The sequence below is a fragment of the Myotis myotis genome, unplaced genomic scaffold, assembly GCF_014108235.1.
Source record: "Myotis myotis isolate mMyoMyo1 unplaced genomic scaffold, mMyoMyo1.p scaffold_m19_p_9, whole genome shotgun sequence".
NCBI classification, from domain to species: domain Eukaryota; kingdom Metazoa; phylum Chordata; class Mammalia; order Chiroptera; family Vespertilionidae; genus Myotis; species Myotis myotis.
In genome coordinates, this window is record NW_023416401.1 from 9,915,612 (window position 1) to 9,932,770 (window position 17,159).

The 17,159-nt window shown below is 41.4% G+C and overlaps 1 protein-coding gene across 2 annotated transcripts in view; it reads left to right on the forward strand.

The window, feature by feature from the left end:
• CFAP53 (cilia and flagella associated protein 53) overlaps positions 1-15,850 on the forward strand; it is a 22,762-nt gene extending 6,912 nt beyond the window's left edge. Inside the window, exons 4-9 of one of the 2 annotated variants that reach the window (XM_036321416.1) lie at positions 3,309-3,612; positions 5,564-5,782; positions 8,450-8,666; positions 11,105-11,207; positions 14,275-14,507; positions 15,695-15,850. In XM_036321416.1, coding sequence (XP_036177309.1) covers positions 3,309-3,612; positions 5,564-5,782; positions 8,450-8,666; positions 11,105-11,207; positions 14,275-14,503 — 1,072 coding nt within the window. In that variant the 3' untranslated portion in view covers positions 14,504-14,507; positions 15,695-15,850. The remainder of the gene's footprint in view (positions 1-3,308; positions 3,613-5,563; positions 5,783-8,449; positions 8,667-11,104; positions 11,208-14,274; positions 14,508-15,694) is intronic. The other variant, XM_036321417.1, reaches the window with a different exon arrangement.
• Positions 15,851-17,159: the final 1,309 nt, after the last annotated feature.

Genomic DNA, 17,159 nt, shown 5'->3' on the forward strand with positions numbered 1-17,159 from the left:
TTAAGAACACTTAATATTTATTCTCAACAAATTTCAAAATACAGTGTTATTGCTTACTAGTGACCTGTTGCGCGAAATCGTGCGAGACCCAGGACCACCCTGTCCAGTGCCATGGGACCGCCCCGAGTCCTGGAGTCCCGCCCCGTGTGGCTGGTGCACTGCCAGATGGCCTGAGTCCTGGAGTGCCGCCCTGATGCCCCGCCTCTGGCTGCTGGGACCCCTGTGCCCCTGTGGGGCCCCAGGAACCCTGGCGGAAGCTGCACAGAGCAGCTGCCAGCCCTGCCCCTGCTGCCCCGCCCCTGCTGTGCGCGCCGCCATCTTGTGACGGCCTTATGGCATGAGGGTCAATTTGCATATTACCTCTTTATTATATAGGATAGCTCAAGATAAAGTAAAATGCAAACTCTGAGTTTAAAGTTTGGTAGAATACAGAAGGAATACATGAGTTCATTTTTCACAGCGCATGAAATCTGAATAGGTGAGATATCCAAAGGTCAACAGATGTTAGAAAGAAGCAAAACCAAGCATGTGGAGGGATCAAGACATGGTTCTTTTTGTTATTGATGTTTATCCTCACCGAGGACATTTTTCCATTGATTTTTAGAGAGAGTGGAAGGGAGAGTGAGAGACAGAGAGAGAAACATCGTCGATGTGAAAGACACACATTGATTTGTGGCCTCCTGCCTGCACCCTGACTAGAGCTGGGGATCGATCCTGCAACTGAAGTACGTGCCCTTGACCAGGAACCAAACCTGAGATGGGCCAATGCTCTATCCACTGAGCCAAACCAGCTAGGGCAAGACATAGTTCAGAGATAAAGCTTTTGCCATCTCTTCTTTTTCTGCCATGAAGTTGCTATTAATCATATAGACTGTCCTACATCTTCCTAGTAGAGGCCCAAAGGAGAAGTAAGCTATTGCAGTGAGTAGTGCATACAAATTGCAGATACAGCTGCTAACAAAGTAAATTAAACTGCTAAGACTAGAGGGAATGGGAAATTTCAGGGCTCGGGGAGCTGCTAAAGAAGGGCAGTGAAGAAAACCAGATTAGTCATGCATATCACCAGAAGGAACTTGCTACTCCCCATCTTGAAGATGGTAACTTGAGTTCCACAGATAGTCATTGTACTAGATTTTCAAGCTTGTAGTAACCAACACAGGATCAGACTTTGATTTTCTGGCCTTTCTGAAATTTAGCCTCATCTCCTGTCCTTGGTTGGACTTGGACACTCCCTGCTGGCTGTGAGGGACAAAGGGGACACTAGCAAGTGAATTTCAATGGGTCATTCATATATTTCCCTAAAGGTTGGTGGATGTTAACAACTGTTCATGTGCTTATTTGCCATATATAGATCATCATCTTTGTGAAATGTCTCTTCATTTCTTTTGCCCATTTTCTAATTGGATTAGCTATTTAGTTTTGAGAGTACTTTATTCTGGATATGAGTCTTTTATGCAGGATATGTAGTTTGGAATATTGTTTCCTAGTCTGTAGCTTGTTTTATTATTATTATTATTATTATTATTATTATTATTATTCTGTTAAGAGGGTGTTTCACAGAGAAAAAGATTTTAATTTTGACGAAACCCAGTTTATCAATACTTCTTTTATGGAGCATGCTCTTGGTACATTGTGATTTTTACATTGTGATTTTCTTTTAAGTGTTCTGTATTTATACACAGTGAGCGATTGAACCCCAGATTAAAGTAGGCAGTTTTGGGCTTTGTTTTGTTTTGGGTGTTTTTGTTAAACAAATGCCCTAGGATGCATGGTGAGAACACTTGTCTCTGTCAATTACTGGCCAGGCATTTTTCTAAGCACTTTACATGTATGTACTCTTACAATGAGATACCAAAGAACCTAAACTCCAGGCCAGCCTGCCAGGTTTTCACTCCCAGCTCTACCACATATGAAATGTATGAACTTACCTATGATGCTTAACTGCTCTGTGCCTCCTCTTTCTCATCTGTAAATGGGGCTGATCACAATGATGAAAATGAACTTGCAGTAATGTTCACTGCGACATTGGTTGTTATGAAGATGGTAAGAGTCCATACCGGTAAAGTGCTTAGAACAGTGCCTGCAAATTAAACGTCAGTGCGTGCTGCCAATAGCATTACTACTCCTGGGAAGACACGTAGGCTCCTGCTTTAACTCTAAAATGGAGGTAGTTCTTGCTGCTACATTGAGTTAAAGGATACTTACGAGGGTGATACAAGATTCCATGCGTGAAAGTACCATGTAAAGCACTTTTATCAGTGCTTATTATCATTAAAATAGAAGTATTGACTATTCTTGCAGTGAGAGTTTAGACTTCATTATTTCTTTCAGTCTTAGCTATTAAAATTTCATCAGAAGTTCTATATTGAGCCCATTTTCAAACTTCAGCTTCTTGGCGCTGAATTTGATTTAGAAACCAGGAAGACTTGATGTTTATAAACATTGCCTTCAGTCAGAGGGTCTCCTCGCACGGCTGGATGCCAGAACCTCCTGGGTGCTCTGACAAACTGCAGAGGCCTGTGTCCACCCCAGGTGTTCTGTTTTACCTAGTCTGGTCTGGGAGGAGGAAGGGAAGAAGTGGGGAGTAGGATTTTGAAAATATCCCTAAGTAATTCTGAAGTGTAGACATTGTTGACTATCACAGGGCTCAATGAAGAACTTTTGAAGAAATTTGAATAACCAAGACTGAAAGAAAGGACACAGTCTAAACACTTATGGTGAGAGCATGTCTTCTTGAATGGTGACATAGCCCGGGTGTGCACAGGCAGCTCAGGCGAAACCCCTTCGGTGGACATGTGCCCTGCCAGGAGCCCAGGGGTGATGGGGAAGCCTCCATCTCTGTGGTCACAGATGACCTTCCTTGGAAGTGCATGTGGGGTCTCTTCCTACCAAAGCCTCGTCCACTTGTAATATTGTAGTATTTCCCCTGTAGTAATAATCATAGTTACCAGTTATGGAGCTCTTAGTTCTTACCAGGCATTTACATCTGTTATCTCTGATCCTTACCAGAACCTTAAAAGACTAAAAAAAAATAAAATAAAAAAGCTCAGATAGGTCAAGTTTTCAACCCAAGGTCACACAGGAAATGTCAAAACTAGGATTCAAAGCCTGCTCTGTCCGACCCAGTGCCCGTATTTTGTCTGTGACATCATGGTGCCTATTCCCTGCCATTCGTCACATGTTTTCTCTGCTCGTATGGCCTACATCCAGGTCTTTGACTTTTTCTATTTCAGTATCTGTCTGTACAGATATGTGCCTAAATAGAGCCATGTCTCATGAAGGTTTTGTCTTTAAAATTCTCCTTTCAGGGAACGCTGTGAGGAGCTCCGCACTGAATTGCTTTCTATCCATGAGAAGAAGGTGTGCGAGGAGCGGAAAGCACAGGTTGCGTTTAATGAGGAGCTGAAAAGGCAAAAACTGGTGGAAGAGCAGATGTTCTGTAAGCTCTGGGAGGAAGACCGATTAGCCAAGGAAAGGCGGGAAGCCGAAGAGGCGAGGAGACAGAAAAAGCTAGTGGAGAACACACGGCTGGGGCTGAATGCCCAGATCACCGACATGAACGCACGAAGGCAGGCAGCGCAGAGGCTGAAGGAGGAGGAGGCGCGCCTTGTGGTGGGCCTTTTAAAATGCGGTCATAGGGTGATCACTCCCTGGTTATAGGACCAGCTTGCAGGCCTGTGGCTGCACAGTTTGCCTGATGGCCTGGGCCGGTTCGCAGGGCAACATGATCTGAGCCTTGGATTTCAAGGCCCAGCTAATAGTGCCCTTCCATTGCAGAGAGCAAGTTACTTCACTACGGTGGCTCAATTTCTTTATCTGTGAAAGGAGGCAAAATGCAACTGCCTGTTTTGGGAGGGTGAAATGGGATAGCCATGGGCAGTGCTATGGAGGGCTAGTGACAATTCGGCAACATCCCCTGTTCTTTGATATGTGATATGTAAATTGACAGTTTCCAAATCCTATGAAGAAATGCTGTGGAACAGCTATGGTGACCTTCTGGCCACCAATGTCAATAATTTTGTTCCAACAAGATTGCTGCCCCTACTGCAGCATTTTCAACTGGTGTGCGGTTGAAACAGGCAGCACCTATTTGGCCAGGGCACTGACCTCTTTTCCCTTAGGTTGTCTCATAAAACAATGACAGCATCCAACACAACAATAACCATCTGCTGTGCATGAATCAACATTACACCATCATTGTCTAACTTATTTGATAGTTAAATCAGAATCCAAATATGGTTGTTATAAGTCTCTTTTAGAAAGAATGACTGTTTGTTATTCACTTGAGATTGACAGGGGTGCAATAAATTCATTACGTTGGCACAACAGGTGTAAGATGAAAACTGTCCCGGTGAAGCCAAAACATGGCAAACTACTTTTAGGTTCCTCAGTCTTGAACAGTTTTCCCCCATCCCATCCCTTCCTATCTGATAGTCTGGATTTGGCTGGTTACTTCCGCCGGAGGTGGTTGAGCTTACTTTAAAAAAGTGTGGCCTGCTATTCCACCGGCTTTCATGCTTGATACCCATTCCTTTTCCTTCGATTCTGCACTGATCGAATTTGACCCTTACCATTCTGTTGAATTTACTGGCATTAGTGGAAAAGTCTAGTGTACATAACTCGCCTCTCACAGGCCAGTAATCATGGCTGTTATGAATCTCAGTTAAATCAAGTCAAATTGGGATTTGTATCCCATCCTCACTATTGATTGCTACGTCATCTCCTGTCCCAGCTGGACAAACACTTATCCCTTCAGGAGACTTCAGCTGCCTCTGGCAGGAGGACTAATGTCCCAAATTTTCTACTAAACCCACAAGGCCCAACAGCATTGATGCCCCATTTAAACCGCCTGTTTGGCCAGGCAGTCAAGCCAGCCAGAAAGCTAGGAAAATGAGAGGGATGGGGGAATACTTTAAGAACAAAATGCTTAAAATTTAGTTTTGCATATTTAGCTGACATGTACATTTCCATTTTGGACTCTTATTGCTGTTTAATAATGCACCCACATCTAGCTGTGCAGATGGGCATAGAAGAATAAAGTGTAGGCCAAGCCACTGAAATGTTGAGAGTGGTGCTGTGTGATGGGTACTAGGTTTAAAGGTGATTTCTCTTTATACATTTCTGCATTTTGAACTTGACAACTATTACTTTATAGTTACATATGCAGCAATTTCACAAAGCCTTATTGCTGACTCAGCAATGAGAAGGCAAGTTTTATTTCTTTTTTTTTTTAAATATATTTTATTGATATTTTATAGAGAGGAAGGGAGAGAGATAGAGAGTTAGAAACATCGATGAGAGAGAAACATCGATCAGCTGCCTCCTACACCTCCCCCCCCCCCCCCCCCCACTGGGGATGTGCCCGCAACCAAGGTACATGCCCCTGACCGGAATCGAACCTGGGACCCTTCAGTCCGCAGGCCGATGCTCTTATCCACTGAGCCAAACCAGTTTCGGCAAGTTTTATTTCTTATAGTTCTTCTAATTCCAGGGGTGTATATGACATGCATGAATCTGTTTTGTCCAGCTGTACTGGATTATCTCCCTTGTTGTTCTGCCTTAGGAAGACGAAAGAGCTCAGGTGAAGTTTGAGAATGAGCAGGATAAGCTACAGAAACAGAGGACAAGACAGAGACTCAGGGCCACTTTGGAAAAAGCCCTCCAGGAGAAGATAGAACGTCTTCAGCAGGAGTACAGAGAAGAGCAGGACTTGAGCACGAAACTCGTGCAAATGGCCCAGCAAGACTTACAGGACGAGGCTGATAAAAACAAGCAAACAAGAGTAAGACATGTATTCAGTGTCTAACATGTGCTGGGTGAAATTCCTTGTTGAGCTCTCAGTCTTACAGGAGCCAGCCAGATGCAGAATGAACTGTAACAGTGCCACTCTAAGTGTGGTGTTAGCATCATCTGGGAGAGATGAAATTTTTAGGCGCCAGAATCCGCATCTAGAAATCCTGGCAGGGGCAAGAAATCTGTGTTTTAACAAGCTCCCACAGGTTTATTCAGATGCTCACTGAATCCTGAGAACTCCCACTCTATCACATGGCGATGGGATTGCAGGAGGAGGAGGGATTATGCCTGCCTGCAAGTTGGGGAGGACATCACTGAGAAAGTGATATGAAAGGATATGCAAAGTGTTGTCAGGCAAGGAGAGTAGAGAAAAGCATTCCAGTATTCATTTAGCTGTCTGTTCCTTTGACATTTGTATTGAACTCTTAAGGGTGTCATGCTTTTCCTATAATATAGTCCTATTTTTAAAGACTATTTCTAAGAGCAGTTTAGGTTCACAGCAAAGCTGAACAGAAGATACAGAAAATTTCCATAGCCTCCTGCCCCCACAAATGCAAAGCCTCCCCCCATTATCAACATCCCCCAATAGAGTGGTACATTTGTTACATTTGATTAACTTACATTATTTTCATTATTACCCAAGGTCCATAGTTTACATTAAGCTTCACTTTTGTTTGTTTTTTTTGTGTGTGTTTTGTTTTGTTTTGTTAATCCTCACCCGAGGATATTTTTCCATTGCTTTTTAGAGTGGATGGGCGTGGGGGAGACAGAGAGAAACATTGATGTGAGAGAAACACATCAATTGGTTGGCGCTCCCTTCAAGCCTGCATAAGGTTCACTCTTGGTGTTATACATTCTATGGGTTTGGACAAATGTATAATGACATGTGTCCACCATGGCAGTACCATACAGAGTAGTTTCATTGGCCTAAAACTCTCCATAGTTTTGTCTTTTCCCAGAATGTCATATAGTTGGAATCATAAAGTATGTAGCCTTCTTAGATTGGCTTATTTCACTAAGTAATATGCATTTAAATTTCCTACATGTCTTTTCACTTTGTCAAAAATCAATGGACAGTAAATGTGAGGGTTTATTTCTGGACTTATAGTTCTATACAATTAATCTATATGTCCATCCTTATGCTGCATCTCATGTTTATACATCTTGATCACTGAGCTTTGTAGTGAGTTTGAAATCAGGAAATGTAAATCCTCCAACTTTGTTCTTTTTTTTTCAAATTGTTTTGAGTATTCTGTCTCCCTTCAATTTCCATATGAATTTAGGATCAGTTTACTGATTTCGGCAAAGAAGACAATGAGATTTTGTTAGGGATTATTTTGAATCTCTAGACCAAGTTGGGGACAACTTCCATTTTAACAATATTGTCTACTGATCCATGAACATAGGATGTCTTTTCATTTATTTAGGTCTTTAATTATTTCAATAATATTTCTTAGTTTTAAGAGTATAAGTTTTGCCCTTCTCTTGTTAAATTTATTCCTAAGTAAGAATGAGACTATGTATACAAGCCATCCTGATAGTACAGCTATAGCCCTCAAACCTTGATAGTCCTACCTTAGGTCTATGATTTTCTCAAAAGAGATCAGATCAGAGATTGGATGGAACAGCACAAATATAAAACCATGAAAGATGGAGAAGTAAACTGAAATGTCTTTGTTATAAAGTCCAGTTCACCACCTTAGCTGCACATTAAAATCACTTGGGGAACTTAAAAACTATCCATTAGATAAGAACCTCTGGAGTGAGACTCAGCCCTTAATAATTTTTAAGCTCCCCAAATGGGCATGGTTTGTTCTCTCTCTCTCTCTCTCTCTATCTCTCTCTCTCTCTCTCTCTCTCCCCTCCTTCCCTCCCCCCCCTCCTTCCCTCCCCAAGGACATTTTCCTTGCCTCTCTCTTTCTCCTAAGCTCCAAGGGCTCTTTTTTGGCCTCTGTAACTTGTTTCCTGAGCCTATTTCTTCTACGGCTCACTTCTACCTCTGTGACTTTCTAAATAAACTTTTGCTTGTATTTGAGTCTTGGCTCTGAATTCTTTCTTAGCCAGAACTCAAGTAAAGAATAAAAACAAAGAAAATAAAAGGAAGAAAAGCTCCCCAGGTTATTCCAAAGTGTAGCTAAGATTGAGAATTGCTGTTATAAAATATCAGGTGACTGACTTACCTTCTAGTCAGAGACAGTGCCATGTAGTAGTAGTGATTTATTTTGTTTATCAGGTTAAGATTTCATCTACCCAAATTAAAATAAATGGAAATAAAGCTGTACCATTGCAAATTATTTGGGAACTGCTTTGAGACACACTTTTTGGAATAGTGTGTGAATTAACTTATTAAACAACGTATTTTAGAACATTTCAAACAGATACAAAGAATAGTTCAAAGAACCCCCATGTGTCCCTTACCTACCTTCAAAAACCATCAGCTAATGACCATTCTTGTTTCATCTATACCACCACCCAATACCCCCACCACCCCTAAATATTTTGAAGTAAACCCTCGACATAATATTTCATCTATAAAATTTCAGTGATAGTTCTGAAACATTGAGATTGTAATTCTAAGATTGTTTTTAAATATCCTCAATATCATTATCACACTTAAGAATGTTTTAACAACATGTGGTCAATTTATGTTATGTAGGAAGATAGGATAAAAGAACAGAAGATATATCGTCAATATTTGGCACAGCAGCGTGAGGAAGAAAATGCTCAGGAAAAAGAATTGGACAGAATATTAGAAGAAGAGAAGGCAAAGCAGTGGGCGGAGAAGGACAAACAGCTGAAACTTGAAAAGGAGGCAAGGAAACAACTTGTGAATGAGGTCATGTGTACAAGAAAACTTCAAGTTCAAGAAAAGTGTAAGGAAATGAATTACAATTATATTTTAGTTGGGCCTTCATCCAATTTAAGTAGCATCCAAAATATGTATTAAGAAGGTATCCTATATAATAAAAGGGTAATATGCAAACTGACCCTAACAGCAGAATGACTGGTCACTATGACACACACTGACCACCAGAGGGCAGATGCTCAAGGCAGGAGCTGCCCCCTGGTGGTCAGCGCACTCCCATAGGGGGAGTTCTGCTCAGCCACAAGCCAGGCTGACGGCTGCCAGTACAGCGGTGGTGGTGGGAAGCCTCTCCCGCCACCTCAGCAGTGCTAAGGATGTCCAACTGTAGTTTAGGCCTGCTCCCCGCTGGCAAGTGGACATCCCCCGAGGGCTCCCGGGCTGCCAGAGGGATGTCTGACTGCCAGCTTAGGCCCGATCCCCCAGGGAGCGGGCCTAAGCCAGCAGGTGGTCATCCCCCGAGGGGTCCCAGACTGCGAGAGGGCACAGGCCGGGCTGAGGGACCCCCACCCCCCACCCCAAGTGTACAAATTTTTGTGCACCGGGCCTCTAGTTATGTATAAACTACTATGAGGGATGTAAAAAGGATTAAGGCAAGATCCCTGTTTTAAAGGTCTTATCTAAGTGTGACCACCTAAAACATATGAAGAGGGTTATATCCCAGGAGACTCTGAGCAGTTGTAGGGGAGATGTTCTGAAGGGTAAAGGAACAGCATGACTAGTCTGTGGTCCTTAGTGATTATGAAGGAGTGTGAGAAGGTCAGGCAAAGACACACATCTCCCCGTCCTCCCTTTTATCTGTCCCTCTATGCTTTCTGCAGGTGTCTCCATACCTCCTTACCTGCATGCCTTTGCATGGGTAGTTTTCTCTATGATGCTTGTGATCTAGAGGAATTCTGGACATCCTTCAAGGCAGCTCAAATGTCACCCTGTTCCTAATCCTCCTCCTGGGGCTCTCACTGAGACCTGCTCATGTCTTAGCACACAAGTGTACTCCCTGAGCTCCAAACAGTGTCTGCTTACAAAAGGCAGTATCTGTAGGAGGAGGAACCGCCACCTCCAGATTCCCATCATTTCATGTCCAGCCCAGCAGATGGACGATTCACAGTTAGGGAGCCATTAGGCTTCTCATTAGTTGTCTTTGCACGAGAAAGCTCATCTTGGTTCCTTCGATTAATTCTCCACTCCATGTATTATAACAGCAGTTAAAAATTTTTAAGTCAGCGCAGCCTCCTTTGCACAGTGGTTGAGCGTCGACCAATGAACCAGGAGGTTATGGTTCAGTTGCCATTCAGGGCACATGCCTGGGTTGCTGCTTGGTCCTGGTAGGGGGCATGCAGGAGGCAGCAGATAAATGATTCTCTCTCATCATTGATGCTTCTATCTCTCTCTCCCTCTCCCTTCCTCTCTGCATTCAATAAAAAAAAATTTTTTTTAAATTATTAAGTCAGTATTAGAAGAAAGCTTATAAATGAAAAAGATTCTGTATTCATCCATGATAATTGATTCAGAACAGACTGAGAAAACAAAGAATGTGAGCATTTGGGACCATTTATAAAGAAGGATACAAAGTCAGCTATCATTCCATCAACCTGGGAATAGCTACTATTCACAATTTCCTTCCAGTATTTTTACTATGTATATAATTTCCCCCTACAAATCAGGGTCATGTTGTATATATTGTTTATAGCCTGGATTTTCCACTTATTATAAACATTTCCAGGTCGTTTTTCTTCAATTACAAGATTTGTAATGCTGCCTAGAAATCCATTATAAAAATGGACCATAATTTATTTTACCTGATTGTTTTGAATCTTACCAGTACTTTAGCATTGCAGGTTACCATGATTAAGTGGCAGATGCATGTCTTACATTTGTCCTAAAAATTCTGCAAATAGTTTATTTTGGCTTATATATGATTGTGTAAGATACATTTCTGTAAGTGGATTTTGGGAAGATATGTACATTTCAGATGTGTATTGCCTGGTTGTGTTTATTCTTTTGTGAACTCTGTTTTCTTTGTCATATTTTCCCTATAGGAATGCTTCAATTTTCCTTATTTAATTTTTAAAAGACTTTTATACTAAGACTTTTAAAAAAATATTTATTTTGTAATGAATAAAAGCTCTCATTAACATTAATGGCAATAGAACTATTTGTCCTCAAGAAGAGAAAGTTCTATGGTAATCTGGTTTGAAAAAGGCTGAGCATAGAGTCTCAACCAAAAATGATTGAAGAGAAAATCTGTGTAGATCACAGCACATATGAACCTGAACCTTGTTATTTCCTCAGTGGAGATAACTATTTCCACCTTATTGGTCTAAGATCCAGCCCAGTGATTCTAAGCTCTGCCTTTCTAAGAATAATATGCCATCGATGCCCAGAAAGATATTAGCAAGTCTTGTCTGGAAAAAGTCAATTAGCAAGCATTGCTGTTGTCTTCCGTAGTGCAACGAAAAGCGAGAGAACTGGAAGAACGCGCTCTGGAACAGGAGCACATACAGGAAGGTCTTAAAGAGCTTAACCGTGAAGAGAAGGAGAAGTTTGTAAGGTATGATTTTGTTTTCTTTATTATCACTTACTATCTAAATAAAAAAAATGGAGATTTCTTTAACATAGAGGACCATGTGCCATAGTTCTTGCATTACTGACATTATTTTACATCAGTACAGTCAGGTGCTATGTAGCGTTTCTACCAACAATGGACTGCATATACGATGAAGGTCCCCTGAGATTACAACAGGGTTGAACAATTCCTATCACCGAGTGCTGTCGTAGCTCTAATAATGCGTAGTACAGCTCATTACTCGCATGTTTATGGCGATGCTGGTGTAAACAAACCTACTGTGCTGCCAGTAGGATAAAAGTATTGTATTCTGTGTTTTTGTTTCGGTGCCCTGACCAGTAATCGAACCAGTGACCTTTCAGTGCACGGGACAACACTCAGCCAACTGAGCCACACTGGCCAGGCCTGTTCTGTTTCTACTATACCTTTGGGTATGTTCGGATACACAAACACCGGGCTTGAAGCCTTGGTGTGTAATAGGCTATCCCACCTAGGTTTGTACGAATGCACTCTGTAATGTTCACACAACAACGAAATCACCTGACACATTTCTCATGTATCCCTGTCGAAGTGATGCATGACTATTATATTTGTCCTAAAGGCTCAAATCACTTTACAGAATTTCATATTAAAATAAGTACCAAGGTGCCTGGCTAGCTCAGTCGGTAGAGCATGAGACTCTTAAAATAAGTACCAACCATCTTGGTAAAATTAAATTCTACTGCTATTGTGTACATTCTGATTATACTAATTGGGTATTGAACTGAATGATCATCTTTATTTAGTTTTTTGTTAATCCTCAGCTGAGGATATTTTTTCCATTGCTTTTCAGAGAGAGTAGAAGGGAGGGAGGGAGAGAGGGAGGGAGGGAGGAGGAGGAGGAGAGAGAGAGACACTGATGTGAGAGAGACACATTGATTGGTTGCTTCCTGCATTCACCACAACTCGGGCAAGGAATGAACCCACAACCCAGATATGTGCCCTTGACTGGGAATCGAATCCAAGACTCTTTGGTATGCAGTCCGACGCTCTAGCTACTGAGCCACATTGGCTAGGGCAGATGAACATCTTGAAAAAATAATATAAATTAGAAAAAAAACTTTTTAAAACAGGCACCAATCCTATATCCCAATGAAATAACTTGATGACCCCCCCCCCATGAAACAAACTGAAAATAGAATCTGCCACAGAAGCAGATACATGCTATAATCTTTATATCTAATGAAAGCTGATATTAAAAATGTGGCTTATCAATTGTAAAATGGTGCAATTGCTAAGGATAACAGTATGAAATTTTCTCAAAAAATTAATAATAGAACTGTCATATTGATGTAAGAAATATCCAAACCTGTAGAGAACGTGTACAGAGTTTATTTGAGCCAACACTGATGGCAGTTGCCAGGAAGCAAGATCTCAAATGCTCTGGGGAATGGCAGTTTCACAGTTTCTCTTATGCATTTGGAATAAAGGAGGGAAAGGAAGGAAGATTACCTAAGGGTGGGAGAAAGCAAGGATCACAGGATAGTTAATAAATTATATGCTTTTTGAGTGGTTACACTTATTTCAAAGATGTGTTAACGTATATGCCTGGTGCGTGACTACCCACCATGACCTGCCCAGTTAGGAATTTATGATCAGATCACCCTGTGAGGTTACTTTCCATAGAACTCCTTCTTAGTCCACACTATGATCTGGCAATTTCACTTCTGAGTATATATCCAAAATAATTAAAAGCAGGACCTTGAAGAGATATTTGCATGGCCATGTTCATAGCAGCACTAGTCACAGTAGCCAAGAGGTAGAAATAATCCAAATGTCCATTAGCAAGTGAATAGATAAACAAAATGTGGAATCTGTATACAATGGAATATTATACAGCCTTAAAATTCTGACACTTGTTACAGCATGGATGAACCTTGAGGTCATTATGGTAAGTGGAATAAGCCAGACACCAAAATACAAACACTGTGTGATTCTACTTATATGAAGTACCTAGAATAGTCAAATTCATAGAGACAGCAAATAGGATGGTGGTTACCAGGGGCTGGGGGGAAGGGGAAAAGGTGAGTTTTCATTTTCTGATGGGTATAGAATTTCAGATTTGCAAGATAAAAAGGTCCTAGAGATTTATTTTACAACAATGTGAATATACTTAACACTTAAAAATGGTTAAGATGGTAAATTTTACATTATGTGTTTTTTACCACAATAAAAAATCACACTATAAATTTTAAAAAAATTTAATCCTCACCCAAGGATATGTTTTTATTGAGAGAGAGAGAGAGAGAGAGAGAGAGAGAGAGAGAGAGAGAGAGAGAGAGACGCAAAGGGAGAGGGAGAGGGAGTGGGAGAGGGAGAGGGAGAGGGAAAGGAAGAGAGAGAAACATTGATGTGAGAGAGAAGCATCGATCGGTTGCCTCCCAGTATGTGCCTGATCAAGGACTAAGGATTGAACCAGCAACCTGGGTATGTGCCCTAACCAGGAATCAAACCTGTGGCTTTTCAGTGTATGGGACGACACTCCAACCAACTGAGCCACACCAGCCAGGGCTCACAGTATAAATTTAAAACGTGGCTTATCTATTTAAAATGCTGCTTTATCTGTGGAAGAAACTGTCTAGTTAATACTGGACAGAATGAGGCAAACTTACCCACCTAGGCACCAGCAATCTGAGACCATTGCAGGCTTTCCCTGTAGGGGCCTGGCCCTTCAATAGGCAGACGAGTGGAAAACTGGCAGGTCAGCCTGTTCCCAGTTTTACCAGTCCTTGGAGAGGAGTGAGAGGGGACGGAAAAAGGCCAAAACTCTCTCCACATCACAGTGGATATTTTGAAAACTTCCCTCCCTAAAAATTAATATTTGTTCTAAGATTATCTTAATTATTACATATTGAACACATTATTGGATTTGTCATCTGTTTCTTCCCCACTCACCTTGATTTTAATGGAAATTTTAATTTCACTCCACCAATTACATTTTAATGATAATGCCCTAAATAAATCCAAATGCTTACTTTTATAATTTTATCCTTTGATATGCTTAATACTGCAGACGCTCCGGGTTAGCCCAGGAGTACCAGAAGGAGCTTCAGATGCAAATGTCCTACCAACAGCAGGCGCGGGAAGCACAGAAGGAAGAGGAGCGCCGGGAGCTGGAAGCAGGGAGAGCAGCAGACAAGATGTGCCAGGACAAGATCCAGGAGCTCCTGTGCCACTCTGGAGTGCACCTCCGGAACGTCCACCCCATGCGGAGGGCGTGCCCTGCGAAGCTCCCACCGTAGTTTCGTAAACATCAGTGTTTTTTCAGTCTTTTAATATTTTTAACTAAAATACACTTATATGTTCCTTTGAGCTCATAGATAAACTTCCTTTTTCTCTGAGTTTGCATAATGATACATAATTTTGTTCCTGTATTCGATTTCACAGACTTACACATTTTCCTCACTTAGCTGACTTTATCCCATCTACCGCCTAAAATGCGAACCCTGTTTTGTGGGGGATTCAGGCCTGGGAATCTTAGGCCCTCTGTAAACTAGGTCTTACTGGTTAATTTTTTAAAGAGGTGGAAATGAACATGCTCATATTCCTAACCTTCAACATTAAAATGATCTTCACTTCTCTGAGTTTCCTCTGAGGGAACCCTCTCAGGGATGCTCACACAGAAGCTGAGTTTTACATTATAAACACTGTCATGTTGCTTCACAATCATATTTCTAAAGTATAATGGCTACATAGTCGTCTACTGAGGCAGTGTACTATAATTTATTAAACATTGGCCTTTGCTTAAAATTTGTCACTACTACAAATTACACTGTAACAACAATATTCATTTGAATTATTTTCTCAGGATCAATCAGTTCCCTGGAGTGGGATTTCTGTGTCAAAGGGGATAAACATTTTCATATTTTGCTTTCAACTGCCACATTTGCAAAAGCAGTTTTTAGAAAGTTAGATTTTTTAGAGAAACGTTTTCAAGGCCAATTGGTATTCTCTCTGTAGATTTAAAATTTATTTATGTAAATTGTATGCTAGACTCTCTGAGAGTTTTGGTTTTGAGTTTTTATCTACTATAGTAAGGTATATTATATTAACTTATTTGCAGGTACTAAGTAACTTTGCATATGTAGGATAAATGCCATTTGGTCATGTTATATATTTTTTAACATGTTGCTACATTTCATATATATAAATATATATATATATATATATATATATATATATATATATATTTATATGCACACATATATATGCACTATGTTGATCTTGGTCTATTATATATCTTGGATCTAGGCCTATTGTGATGTCTTTGTCAGGTTTGTTATCAGTATATTGTTGGCCATGTAAAGGTATAAGGGTGGGGTCCTAATCAGATAGGGCTGGTGTCTTTATTTATTTTATTTTATTTTTCCCATCACATTTATTCCCTCTGTGCTCTCCTCCTCCTCTCCCTCTCCCCACCGTGTCCTGATAAGAAGAGGAAAAGATACCGAGATTGCTCTCTCCCTGCATGCAGAGAAGACAGGTGAGGATGCAGTGAGAAGGTGACCATCTTCAAGACGGAAAGGGAGTGAGTCCTCACCAGAACCAATCCGTTGGCAGCTTGAGCTTACACTCCCAGCCTCCAGAACTGTGAGAAAATAAATGCTGCTTAAGTCCCTCCCCCCGCATTTCCCTCCCCCGCCCCACCCCCACTCCTGGGATTTGTTATAGCAGCCTGAGCACATTAAGACAGAGCCCTGCCCTGACCGGTTTGGCTCAGTGGATGGAGCGTCGGCCTGTGGACTGAGGGGTCCCAGGTTCGATTCTGGTCAAGGGCGTGTACCTTGGTTGCGGGCATATCCCCAGTGGGGGGTGTGCAGGAGGCAGCTGATCGATGTTTCTCTCTCATTGATGTTCCTAACTCTCTATCCCTCTCTGTAAAAAATCAATAGAATATATTAAAAAAAAAAAAAAAGACAGAGCCCTATCTTATTCCCCTTAAAGTCTCTCATAGTGTCTGGCACATAGACACGACCTCAATGTTTGGTGGAATGAACTGTAATCCCCAACTGAATGAGTGCCGCATGGTGCTGGTGGAGCCAGGGTCTAGGATCTCTGACAAACCCAGTGGCCAGTTCTACTCCAGTCTACCTCAGAAGTCGGACACAGGCCACCAGCCCTTATCTATGACTGGAAAACCCAAAAATCTATGAAACCAGAAAGTTTGATGCTAAACCTCATTTATCAGCAAAGCCTGACCTGAACAAATAAGAAGCTACTTAAAATGATCTATGTTTTACTATAGAATTAGTAATGTTTTAAATTACTGGGCACCACCCTTGCTCTGGCTGAGACTGTTACAAAACCAAAGCCTTAGGCATCTGCTCACTTTTCTAAAATCCCCAAAGTTAAGACTTCAAAACACATCTGGCCCCAAGGGTTTTAGAGAAAGGACTGCGGACCTGTGGTACATAGGGGTCAATACCAACCCCACAGCTGTCAACCGGAGGAAGACGGTGGGACACACGAATTATCCAGTGTGTACACGAACAGAATGAGCCATAACTTAACCCTAAACTGGGAAGACGTGTGACGGGAGTGAAGACATGTTTATCGATGTGCGTGCCGCAGAGGCCAGTGTTGTTTCTGAGCAGTTCATCTCCTCAGCCTACCAAATGTGCTGAGTACACTTTTCAAGGATGTGATGAAAAAGTACAATATTACCTTGGGAAACAGCAGCAGTGCGGTTTAAAGTCCAATTGGCTTTTTAAAAATTGTACTTAACAACTGGAGAAATCAATAAAAATGCAATTAAAACACCAACAATTACTCATTAAGCCTGTCAACTTTAATACTATAAATCATAGGAATAAAGAGAACTTGCTGAATTTACCAAGCACAGTATGTTTTTAGCAGAGCGTCTCCAAGTCTTCAGGAACTGGTGCTCTCGCTTGGCTA